Source organism: Rhinoderma darwinii, chromosome 3 (genome assembly GCF_050947455.1).
Source record: "Rhinoderma darwinii isolate aRhiDar2 chromosome 3, aRhiDar2.hap1, whole genome shotgun sequence".
NCBI lineage: Eukaryota > Metazoa > Chordata > Amphibia > Anura > Rhinodermatidae > Rhinoderma > Rhinoderma darwinii.
The window spans coordinates 134,143,233-134,157,057 of NC_134689.1; the positions used below are offsets into that span (position 1 = coordinate 134,143,233).

At 41.2% G+C, this 13,825-nt stretch overlaps 1 protein-coding gene across 1 annotated transcript in view; it reads left to right on the forward strand.

Moving 5' to 3' along the window:
* Window positions 1-13,825, forward strand: part of LOC142750387 (dynein axonemal heavy chain 3-like) — a 1,255,980-nt gene that overhangs the window by 1,188,543 nt on the left and 53,612 nt on the right. Inside the window, exon 70 of the mRNA XM_075859390.1 lies at window positions 6,807-7,100. Within this exon, the coding sequence (XP_075715505.1) occupies window positions 6,807-7,100 (294 nt within the window). The remainder of the gene's footprint in view (window positions 1-6,806; window positions 7,101-13,825) is intronic.

Below are 13,825 nucleotides of genomic sequence, written 5' to 3' on the forward strand. Positions count from 1 at the left end.
AGCTTCCCTGTAGACAGTGCCATAATCCCCCAGCTCCTCCGTGTAAACAGTGCCATAATCCCCCATCTCCTCCTTGTAGACAGTGCCTTATATCCCCCACCTACCTCTTGTAGATCATGCCATACAGCCCCCCCACCTCCCTCATGTAGACAGTTCCATACAGCCCCCCACCTGACCCTTGTAGACAGTGCCCCCCAAAATAAAAAATTGTACTCAGCTAGGCCCCGATCCCACGACGAACTGAGCTGCTCCACGACGGGATCCTTGTGTAGGCCGGCGTGAACCTGTAGCCTAGTACAGAGTTTCCCAACCTTTTCGGACTCAAGGCACCCTCTGGAAAAAAAACAATTCCTCAGGGTACCCCTACGAAAAATAGTTTTGAGAAAGACAAAATTTTTTTTAAAAACAAGCAGTACACTCTTAGGATATGTTCACACAGCGTTTTTTTGTAAGTCAGAAAAAATCTGCCTCAAAATTCCTTCAGGAATTTTGCTGCAGATTTTGAATTGACAGCGTTATTTGACTTTTTTTTTGTGCATTTTTTTAAAGAGGCTCTGTCATCACATTATAAGTGGCCTATCTTGTACATAATGTGATCGGCGCTGTAATGTAGATTACAGCAGTGTTTTTTATCTTGAAAAACAATCTATTTTCACACAGCACACCGAGATCACGCTGTGCTGTCATTTACAGCGAGATCTCGCGAGATTGCGCTGTAAACAAATGTTACCGAAGTGTCGGGATTGTGAATAGATATCCCGTCCTGGCTGGAGGTGATGTCTATTTACTGTCAAGACACTTCAGTAACGTTAATGTGTGTGTATGTGGCTGCACATAGTGAACAACGCAGGATCACTATGTGAGAGTAAATGAATGGAGAGAAGTGTATGACGCTGATTGGTCAGTGTCATACACTTCTCTCCACAATGTCCACTTGGTCAAAAGTAAAAACACGCACAGTTGTCTATTAAATAAGTCATTAGCATAAAGCTAAAATAGGTCATAATTTGGTGAAAATAGTTTGTTTTTCTAAATAAAAAACACTGCTGTGATCTACATTACAGCGCCGATCACATTATGTACAAGATAGGGCACTTATAATGTGGTGACAGAGCCTCTTTAAGCCGTTGAAGCTAATGCAAAAGACACAGGCAAAAAAAAGCACCGAACGAGCGCCGCAGGTATTTTCTGCCTCCTATTAATTTCAATTGGATGTCAGAGGTGGAAACCACTTGAAGACCATCAGCCCACCACTCACAGTAAAATTACCATCAGCCCCTCACTCACAGTAAAATGACCATCAGCCTCCCACTCACACTAAAATGATTATCAGCCCGCCACTCACAGTAAAATGACCATCAGCCCCCACTCATAGTAAAATGACCATTAGCCCCCCACCTACAGTAAAATGACCATCAGCCTCCCACTCACAATAAAATGAACATCAGTCCGCCACTCACAGTAAAATGACCATCAGTCCCCCACTCACAGTAAAATGACTATTAACCCCCTACTCACAGTAAAATGACCATCAGCCCGCCACTCACAGATTCCCCCTGTAGATAGTGCCACACAGCCCCTTGTAGGTAGTGCCACACAGCCCCTTGTAGGTAATGCCACACAGTCCATTGTAGGTAGTGCCACACAGCCCTCTTGTAGGTAGTGCCACACTGCGCCCTTGTAGGTAGTGCCACACAGCCCCCTGTAGCTAGTGCCACACAGCCTCCTTGGAGTTTGTGCCACACAGCCCCCTTGTTGGTAGTGTCACACAGCCCCCTTGTACGTAGTGCCACACAGCCCCTTGTAGGTAGTGCCACACAGCCCTCTTGTAGGTAGTGCCACACAGCCCTCTTGTAGGTAGTGCCACACAGCCCCCTTGTAGGTAGTTCCACACAGCCCCCTTGTTGGTAGTGACACACAGCCCCCTTGTTGGTAGTGTCACACAGCACCCTTGTAGATAGTGCCACACAGCCCCCTTGTAGATAGCACCCCCTTCCTGTATATAGCGCCACTGTAGCTCCCTGAAGGAGCGGAATCCACTTGTGGCCGGGGATTCCGCTCCTAGACCGAGCGCTTGATGTCTCTGTCCATATATGGACAGTGACATCAGAGGCAACTCTTGAAGCGGAATCCCCATCCACAGGGTTGCCCACGCTGTGACCGGGAAATCCACTCCAGGAGAAGCCCCTGACGTCTCTGTCCATTTATGGACAGTGACGTCAAGGGCTTCTCCTGGTGTGGAATCCCCGGTCACAGCGTCGGCAACGCTGTGGATGGGGATTCCGCTACAGGATTTGCCCCTGATGTCACTGTCCATATATGGACAGAGACATCAAGCGCTCTTCTTCTTTGTCAAACAGTTTATACACAGTCTAGTGGTGTAATTTGGGTCAATGTCCTGCTTAGATCAAAATGATGGGTCAGCAAAGTGCAGATCAGATGGGATGTCACTGCATAACCCTGTGGTATCTAATCTATACGGGTTAAATAGGACCGGTCAGCTCTCCTGACTGGTCTGTTTTAGTAAACTTATATTACCCATGAAATAATAATTCTCTGCATTGTGCTATTCCTGTTATTCCTCCTGAAAATGTATGAATAAATGGACAACTGAGTGGTATCATTACCCTTGTCAATAAGTTGTGTTCTTACACAGTCTGACACTGTCAACACAGGTCCTCTTTGGCATAGCTATCACAGCATTATGCAATGAAATGCCGTCCCACCACGACCAGTGTTACCAGCAAAGCCATCCCTTCCCCCACACCACCACAACTCCACCATGCAACATCTGCATTAAAGAAGCACTCCACTTTTTTTTATTGCACTCTCCATTTGTGCATTGGTGTTTCAGTGGGGTGCTGTGTGCAGAAATACTTACTGATCCCTGCATCTTGTAGTTTTTCGGGTCCAGCGCCGCTCACGTGATCTTCATTCTGAGCTGGTCTGGAATCGCTGCTTTTCAGAAAACCGGAAGTAAGACTCTGAATGCATTCCTATGGAGCCTCGTTCTGGCTCCCATAGTATTGCATTGAGATCCGATTTACTCAAAAGCACAGTGACTCCAGACAAGTCAGAATGAAGATCACGTGAGCGGCGCTGGCCCCGAAAAAAAGAAGATGCGGGAATCAGTAAGTATTTCTGAACACAGCATCTCACTGAAAAACCAATGTACAAATGGAGGGTGCAATAAAAAAAATGTGGAGTGCTTCTTTAAGTTTGTATGTTCTCCCCATGTTTAAGTGTGTCTTCTCTGGGTACTGCAGTTTCTTCTTATACCCCAAAAAACAAACTGATAGGTTACTTGGCTTCTGATAAAATTGGTCATATGCGTGCGAGATAGGAAAATATGGTTGTTAGCCCCATTTGGGGACAGGGACTGATGTGAATGATGACAATCTCTATACTGCTCTGCGAAATATGTCATTTATATGGCTTTTTTTTTCCTCTCAAAAGTCTGACATTGAAAAAGGCTTCTTAAAATCATAGAATAGTATTATTGAATAGCATTGTTACAAGGCTATGCATTGGTAAGGGGAAGACTTTTGTGTAAAATTGTATGTACACACATTGTGTAAACTAGATAATACAGAGACTATTAGGAAATTACTGAGTAGCTGTACAGGATAAGTGCTAGTTTAGAAATTACACATTCTGGTACCCTTATCATTTTATACCATAAATGCACGATGGGATAGAAAAGACAGAGGTAACACAGAAAGACATGGTATCCAGCAGAGAACACCGGAGAGCTTACCCATGGAACCTTCCAAATTTTCAAGCAAACTCAAGAATAAAAACTTTTGTTCATTGTACATGATTATGAGGGTATGTTCACATGCTTAACAAAAACGTCTGAAAATACGGCGCTGTTTTCAGAGAAAAGAGCCTCTGATTTTCAGGCGTTTTTGAAGCTGAAAATGAAGCTTCTTTTAATTTGGAGCTTCTTTTGAGGCTTCTTTTGAGGCATTTTTTGAGGCGTTTTTCATAGTGTTAGGTTATGTTCACACGAGGGCGTCCGTTACGGCTGAAATTACGGGGATGTTTCAGCCTGAAAACATCCCCGTAATTTCAGCCGTACCGGCATGTGCAGGCGCTTGAACGCCGCATCCATTACGGCCGTAATTAGCGCTGCTATTCATTGGAGTCAATGAATAACGGCTCCAATTACGGCCAAAGAAGTGACAGGTCACTTCTTTGACGCGGGCGTCTATTTACGCGCCGTCATTTGACAGCGGCGCGTAAATATACGCCTCGTGTGAACAGACAAACGTCTGCCCATTGCTTTCAATGGGCAGATGTTTGTCAGCGCTATTGAGGCGCTATTTTCAGACGTAATTCGGGGCAAAAACGCCCGAATTACGTCTGTAAATAGGCCGTGTGAACATACCCTTAAATGGAAAATCAGCTCCAAAAAAACGTCTCAAGAAGTGACATACACTTCTTTTTACTGAGTGTCTTTTTACGCTCCGTTTTTTAAAACAGCGGCGTAATAAGACACCCCGTATGAACTAAATGCTGTTTTTCCCATTGATTTCAATGGGCAGATGTTTGTAGGCGTTCAGCTTCCGTTTTTTCAGGCGTTTTTCGAGGCGTAAACGCCAAAGAAATTAAATTTTAACAACAAATTGCCAATGGCAAAGAACACCCGTTTTTTTTCCCAACTAACTCATGCACTAGAATTTTTAACTAGATTTTTAAACTTTATTAATTAACCAAATAAGGGACAAACATATCATTTAAAATTACAATGCATCCTGGCAGGTCAAGTATAGGTACTGACACAACTGTATCTAGGTTTAGCTAAATTTGTAGGACTGATGACATCTAGACCGATAGTTTGTTATAGATGTCAGCGGCTGCAGTACATTGTATTAGTCCATTATAACTGCCAGATAGAATAACATTGAGCTAAAATTTGGAGAAGCCCCCCGACATGTTTTGCTACACATGTAGCATCTTGAGGCATTTTGGGGCTAAAGACGGCGTGCTCCAATCATCCCTCATTTATAAACATCTAATGACATAGGAGGGGGTGTGCCGGCATGACCAACCAATCGGTTGGTCATGCTGGCACAGTGCTTGGTTGGGTGTACTTGATCTTCAACAATGTTTAGGTAGATCGTACGTGTCAAAGTAACATTCACGTGAATGCAAGGTCACAAGCTTTCCCACCAGAACATTACCAAGAGCATCATAGTGCCTTTGCCAGCTTATTTCCCATAGTGCATCCCGGTGCCATCTCTTCTCCAGGTAAGCGATGCACATGCATCCGGCCGTCCACATGATGTAAAAGAGAATGTCATTTGTCAGACCAGGCCACCTTCTTCCATTGCTCCAGGGTCCAGTTCTTATGCTCAGATGCCCATTGTCGGCACTTTTGGTGATGGACCAGGGTCAGCATGACCACTCTGAGGGGTCTGCAGCTGCGTAGCCCCAAATGCAGCAAACTGTGATGCACTGTGTGTTCTGACACCTTTCTGTCACTTTCTCAACAATTTGTGCTACAACAGCTGTTTTATGGGAATGGACCAGATGGGCAAGTGTTCCCTTCCCATGCACATTAATGAGCCCTCAATGCCCATGACACTGTCGGCCCTTCCATGAACCAGTTTAAAACTAACCACTGCATACCAGGAAGCCCCCACAAGTGCTGCCATTTTAGAGATGCTCTAACCCGCTCATCTAGTCATCACAATTTGGCCTTTGTCAAAGTCGCTCAGTATCTTATACTTGCCCATTTTTTCTGCTCCCAACACCTCAACCTAAAGAAGTGACTGATAACTTGCTACCTAATATATCCCATCCCTTGACAGAGGCCATTGTAACAAGATAATCAATATTATTCACATCACCTAGTCAGTAGTTTTAAAGAAGCACGGTTTTTCACCGACCATTGGCAAATCTAATATAGTGCAATGTAGTCATGTGTAATGACTTAACTGGTGATGTATTTCAAGGTCAGCCATGGGGTTACGTGCTCTTCATGCGGACTTCCTGTATCCTATAGCGTCTGCTGTAGGGACCGTAAGTCATGGTCTCAATGCTAGTCTGTGAGAGCCTGGATGTGAGTCTCATAGACTTGCATTAATAGACTGACCCCTGGCTTCTACAGTAGACGCTGTAAGCTTTGAGTTGTCAGAATACAGATCACGTAACCCCACAGCGGCCCGGAACGGAGTGGCCTGCCCGTGAAATACAGCACCAGGTAATAAAAAGAACGGCGTGCTTTTTTAATGTTATGGCTGAACAGTATATATAGTAATATATTCTAATTATTACCTCTTCCTTACACTATTCTGCCCACTAGAATGCAAACTTATGATAAAGTTTAGTCAAATTATGGTAACAGCAAGTCATTATTATAATTGATGTACATAACTCTCTAGGCAGCATTTTCAAAACTGTGTATTCACTTAATATCATACATAAAGTGTTTTTTTTAGTTATTACTCTTCATCACTGTGTGAAAGATATTATGGTCATAACAAGAGCAACATCATCTACATCTTTTATATCATTTCCCATAAATATTTTACAAAGTATTTGTACCAAAAGGCCAAGAATCTATTATTTCTTCCCAATGACACTCATTTAATGGCCATTAAAATGCAAATACATCTCCGGTTTTTAAATCAGGAAAATTAACATTAACAGTGGGATGATTGATTAAAGGTCACAGAGACTGTACAACTTAATTTTCCAGATAATGATTGTGTTTGGGTTTTCTCCAGATTGTTAGGGATTCATAATTAATTTCATATGTGGATATGTGAATAATAATGTATTTTTCCGAATTTTGGTAGGCAGCTAAAGAAGGCACATGGGTCGTACTGCAAAACTGCCACTTGGCCATTAGTTGGCTTGCAGATCTTGAACAAATCTGTGAAGGAGTCATTACCGATGCAGAAAAGACAAAATCCAGCTTCCGCTTGTGGCTGACCAGTTATCCTTCACAAAGTTTTCCTGTATCTGTACTGCAGAATGGAATAAAAATGACCAACGAACCCCCAAAGGGACTGAGGGCAAACTTGTTAAAGTCATACCTCAGCGATCCAATTTGTAATCCAACTTTCTTTAATGGCTGCAACAAACCACAGGTAGGTTACCTTTACTGTGTCACTGCACTCAGGAAGCTCATTAGTATCTAAGCCAAGGATTTACAGACCTTGACAAGACTAGGGGACCATTGAAGTTAAAACCAGTAGCAGCTTGGTATTCACTAACACTAATAACATGACTAATGATTTGCATAAATCTGCTCTTTGATTCCATAAAAGATGTGGCTATATAATTAATAACTAATAAATCTCGGGCTAGCCAGAATCCAACAGCTCTTTTTATAGTCTTCTGCAATGGTGAAATGTAAGGTAGTTAAAAACATCTAAATTTATTAGTATAATCAGATTTTTATTGTTGAATTGAAAAGAATTACTAAAGGTTTTTTTTCTAATTGATTTAACTTGCCAGTTTACATGCCATGTTACACTTTATCCCAGCTTTTATTTTTGCATGTTTTTATTAACATTTTTCCATAATAAATAAAGTGATATTGCATGCAACAATATGTTTACGGTCACCAGGTAGAATAATCTTGTACAATATCATCTTTTTTGTTTTGGAAGAAGTTTGGTATATATTGCTTTGATAAATAGATTTTGGGAATTGCACACATATCATAAGAAATTAAAATAGGGAAGGGAGGATATCGAGGAGAAGCATGGGGAAAAGTAACAAATAGTCAAAATATGAGCGAAGAAACTTTTTTAAGCTCATAAAACCATTGTCAGATGTTGAGACCTCCAATTTTTTATCCCTTACTTTATTATATGTACAATAGGATCTTATATTAATTTTTTTCTGTTGCTTATTGTGTATAGCGCAAACATATTCCACCGCGCTTTACAGAAGTTGTCATCACTCACTGTTCACAGTGAGGCCCCGAATCTAAATTCCCTATATGTACGTTTCTGGAGAGTGGGAAGAAACCGGAGTACCCAGAGGCAGGGCCGGCATCAGCACCCGGCAAGGTCAGGCCCCACGGAAGGAGAGAGGGCCCACTGTTGCTCTTTGCCCTGTATTACATCCAATGTAGTTTCTCTTACACAGGACAGTAGGAGAAACTACACAGGACACTGTTGCGTTATTATGTCCTTTGTAGTCTCTCCTACACAGGAGGGCCATATACTCTAAGGCCCTGTTCACAAGGCGGATTTTGCGTGGCAGGTCCCACCGCAAAATCCGCCGTGGAATCATTCCTCCTCCTATTGACTTCAATGGGAAGTTCTGCAGCGCAAATTTCCTCCGTGTGAACATACCCTGACAGTCTCGGGGGACTCTGATAACATCTTTAACTATTCTTCAGCCTCTTTTTTTACCTGGACCTTGCTGGGTCTCAAACTCGGGGCCCGCAGTATGGCACACAGAAAGGCTAATAGTGGGACACAGGCTGCACTGTTATCTATGAGAGCATTTTCTATGACTGAAAACCTCAATATTCTTCAGACATAATGTGCTGGTATATATCATTATACATCTTTGTATTACAGTTAGAAAAAAAAAGGTGAAAAGTCAAATTTTTTCTTTAGTAAAGTTACTAAAAAAAAAAAGACAAAATTAATTACAAAAAGTGCATTTTTTTTAGTGCATTTTATTAAATAAACATCACAGAACAGTGTATAACATTGACAAATTTGGTATCCTCATAACCGTAACAACCCATAAAACAAAGTGAATGCATTATGATCAGTAAATGGCGTAAATAAAAGTTGCCCAATTGCTTTTTTATTGCATTTAACCCATAAAAAAATGTTAATATAATAATTGTGTATGGCGAAAGGGCACCTTAAAAAAAGCTTGTCTCACAAAAAAGCTGATACAGCTATGTTGACAGTATACTAGAAAGTAATGGCGTTTATAGCTATGAACGTGAGAAGGTAAAAACAAAAATTCTTCTGGCTATGTGAAATAATAGAGCACCCACATATTTAGTCAGTAAAAGGATTAAATTATAAACTTTGTGGCATACAGCTGCCTCTCTCCTTTTTAGAGCCTGTTTACATGTGCCATATTTTTCTTTTTGGTATTCTTTGGTAAAAATTAAAAAATATATATATTTATGCCATTTTCACCAAAAAACACACACAAAAAAGGGCAGCAAAAACCGTAAAGAAATTGTCACTGGGGACATTATTGGTGTATAGTATACAGAGTGGAGGAAAGTAGTTGAGGAATAAGGGGGTCCACTGTAACTCTATCAGCTAAGGGCCTATGTAAACCTGCCCAGAGGGAAACCCATGCAAACATTGTAATCGGTGTGATTCTACCCATTGCAAAAAAATACCATAAAATTTCACAACAGAATATCATGTTTTGAAGTGAAATGCTCCACACCTTACTGTGCCAACATTTTTACATTCCAGATGTAGCAGTCGTACTAATGACTCTTAAATAGCAGTCAGAAATTTTGAGATGGCTCCAATGATAAGGTGTGGGGTAGAAAGAAAATCAGACTAATGAGCCCTCTCAGGGCATCTGCGTGCCAAGTTTTATTTTTTATTTCGATAAAATATTTTTTCTATGTCTTTGTATTTTTTTTAAACTTTATTACTATATTACTACCGCCTTAATAATGGCCGCTGACTGATTGACAGCATCCACTACTAATGCGGGGCTTAGTGTTAGCCGGTGCAGAGGCTAACATGAACACCCATTATTACCCTGGTACCCACAACCACCAGAGGTGCCGGGAAGAGCCGGGTACGATCCAGTACTTGACCATCTGTAGTGATGGTTGGATACTGGGGAGGCCGCGTGCTGGTATTATTAGGCTGGGAAAGGCCAGAAACAGCGCCCCCCCCCCACCCCCGGTAATGCTAGCCTGCTGCTGCTTTATTTTATCTGGCTGGTTATGAAAAACCCACGTAATTTTTTTTTTAAAAATATCGAATTATTGGAAAGAATAATGTGGGGCCCACCCCAGTTTTCATAACCAGCCAGATACAACAAAGCAGCAACAGCCTAGCATTACCAGGGTGGGGAGGGCCACTGTGTTTGGCCTTTCCCAGCCTAATACTACCAGCTTGTGGCCGCCCAGATGCCCTGCCATCACTACAGATAGTCGGGTACTGGTTCGTACGCATCTCTTCCCGGTACCCTGGGGACGGTGGGTACAAGGGTAATAATGGGGGTTAGTGTTAGCCTCTGCACCAGCATAATATTAAGCCCCGCCTTAGTAATATACGATGTCAATCAGCCAGCAGCTATTACTAAGGAGGTAATAATAAAGTTTAAAAAAATACAAGGACATAGAAAAAATATTTTATTGAAATAAAAAAAAAACAACCCCCATTATTTTATTGAGAATAAAAAAAACGCTGTCATTGAAGTAGTCCTCGAATCTGACGTCCAACGACCGAACCTGTAAAATAACACAAACACAAAAATAATTAGTAACACATAAAGAAGCAAAACAATTATTATTCTTACCTTTCCTGGGTCCAGCCCTGGAGCCACAATGTCAGCAAGCTGGGCCCGTATCTAATCCTATCATGTGTGATACTGTCAACTGAGCCACTGTATCTAAGCCTATCATGTGTGACACTGTCTGCGGAGCTGTGTATCTAATCCAATCATAGTTACATAATTAGTACTGTTGAAAAAAGACTCATGTCCATCAAGTTCAACCAAGGGATGGGAAAAGGGAAGGTAAACATTTCTACAAATAGGAGCTAATATTTTTTTGTTCTAGGAAATTATCTAAGCCTTTTTTAAAGCCATCTACTGTCCCTGCTGTGACCAGCTCCTGCGGTGACTATTCCATAGATTCACAGTTTTCACAGTAAAGAAGGCTTGTCGCCTCTGCAGATTGAACCTTTTTTTTCTCCAGACGGAGGGAGTGCCCCCTAGTTTTTTGAGGGGGTTTTACGTGGAACAGGATTTCACCATATTTTTTGTACAGGGTGGGCCATTTATATGGATACACCTAAATAAAATGGGAATGGTTGGTGATATTAACTTCCTGTTTGTGGCACATTAGTATATGGGAGGGGGGAAACTTTTCAAGCTGGGTGTTGACCATGGTGGCCATTTTGAAGTCGGCCATTTTGTATCCAACTTTAGTTTTTTCAATGGGAAGAGGGTCATGTGACACATCAAACTTATCGAGAATTTCACAAGAAAAACAATGGTGTGCTTGGTTTTAATGTTACTTTATTCTTTCATGAGTTATTTACAAGTTTCTGACCACTTATAAAATGTGTTCAAAGTGCTGCCCATTGTGTTGGATTGTCAGTGCAACACTCTTCTCCCACTCTTCACACACTGATAGCAACACCGCAGAAGAAATGCTAGCACAGGCTTCCAGTATCCGTATGTGTATGTGCCATTAATATATTTATATCATGTCCCCCCTTAGTCGTCTTTTTTCAAGGCTAAATACATTTAATTCTTTTAATCTTTCCTCATAACTTAGATTCTCCATGCCCCTTATTAGCTTCGTTGCTTTTCTTTGTATTTTTTCCAGCTCCAGGGCATCCTTTCTATGAACTGGAGCCCCGAACTGAACTGCATATTCTAGAGGAGGCCTCACTAATGCTTTGTAAAGTGATAATATTATATCCCTGTCCCGCGAGTCCATGCCTCTTTTAATACACGACAATATCTTGCTGGCCTTTGAAGCAGCTGATTGACATTGAATGCTGTTATTTAGTTTATGATTTATAAGTACACCCAGATCCTTCTCAACAAGTGCCGCCCCCAGTGTAGCTCCCCCTAGGACATATGATGCATGCAAGTTGTTGGTACCCAGATGCATAACTTTACATTTATCTACATTAAACTTCATTTGCCAAGTGGACTCCCAAATACTTAGTTTGTTTAAATCTGCTTGTAATTCACAAACATCTTCCATAAACTGATCAAAGCTTGGTTTCATCTGCAAAAATAGAAATAGTGCTATTAATCGCATCCTCTATATAATTAATAAATAAGTTGAATAATAGTGGTCCTAGCAGTGAACCCTGGGGTACACCACTTATAACCGGGGACCATTCAGAGTATGAATCATTGACCACAACTCTCTGGATATGGTCCTTGAGCCAATTCTCAATCCAATTACAAACGATACTTTCTAAACCTATAGTTCTTAAAGGGAATGTGTCGCTAGAATTTTTATTTTTATTTATTTTTTATTTTTTAGTTAAACAGTTAGTAAATACATGATTAGACATTGTTCTAATTTTTTTTAATTTTTCACAAGTCAGGAAATATTATAAATTAGATTCTAATTTATAACATTTCCCTGTGCTGGTCACTAGAGGGAGCAATTCCCAAAATTGCAGCATTGGCATGTGGTAAAGCAACCACATTGCTTTATGCTGCAAAATTTGAGAAGACACACTCGCTCTAGCGTCCTAAAACAATCCCCCCTCCTTTATCCTGGCTAGTGCCGCCATTTTTTGAGCGAATACACAGTGTAGTAGGCTTACATACAGTGGTAATCACACACTAAAACACGAACATACACAAACATAACTTACCTACTCCAGCCGCCGCCGCTGCCTCCGGTCCGTCCGCTCCTAGTGCTTGCTTCTAATCACATGTCCGGAAGCCGTGACCGGAAGTAGTCATCTTACTGTTCGGCTGCGGCTTCCGGTCCACAAGAAAATGGCGCCGGATGTCGCTTGGCCGAAGACCTTCCATTTGGACTGTGAGACGGCGTACACCATAGTGAATGGAACGCCTCCCGTTCACATTCTCTATAGGGATGTATGTGCCATATTCCATCTCTGTATGTGTCGTTAATCGACACATACAGAGATGGAAAAAAAAATGGCAGCCCCCATAGTGTAGAAAAAAATAAAATTAAAACACAAACACACAAATAAATACAATTTATTTTAATAAAACACTAAAAGCAAATTGATATAAAAAAAAATAATTCACGACACCTTTCCTTTAATTTACCCATTTGACGTCTATGAGGGACTTTGTCAAATGCCTTTGCAAAGTCCAAAAACACTACATTCACAGTGTCCCCTCTGTCTAGGCTTCTGCTCACCTCTTCATAAAAACAAATTAGGTTGGTTTGACAACTTCTTTCCTTAGTAAAACCGTGCTGGCTGTCACTTATAATACTATTTTTTGTCACATAATCCTGTATATAGTCCCTCAATAGCTCCTCAAACATGTTCCCCGCAATGGATGTTAAGCTTACTCGTCTATTATTACCCGGGGAAAACCTTGAGCCCTTTTTGAAAATAGGCATCACATTTGCCCTGCGCCAGTCCCTAGGCACTATACCGGTCACTAGAGAATCTCTAAATATTATGAGGAGGGGGACAGAAATAACTGAACTAAGCTCTTTAAGAACTCTAGGGTGTAACCCATCTGGTCCCGGGGCCTCGTGTACATTTATTTTATTTAATTTAGCTTGGACCATATCTACATTCATCCAATTCAGTATATCAACTGATATATTAACAGCACTGGCACCGGCTACATCAGCTGCTCTTTCTTCAGTTGTATATACAGAGCTAAAGAACCCATTTAGTAACTCTGCCTTCTCTTGATCCCCTGTTACAAACTCCCCATTACCACTATCTAGGGGTCCTACATATTCAGACCTTGATTTTTTTGCATTCCTATACTTGAAGAATTTTTTGGGAATTTGTTTTACTATCCTTGGCCACCCGCCTTTCATTTTGTATTTTTGCTGATGTTATTACCTTTTTACAGTTTTTATTAAGCTCCTTATAACTTAAAAAGGCTACAGCTGTACCCTCAGATTTGTATTTTTCAAATGCCCTTTTTTTGTCATGTATTG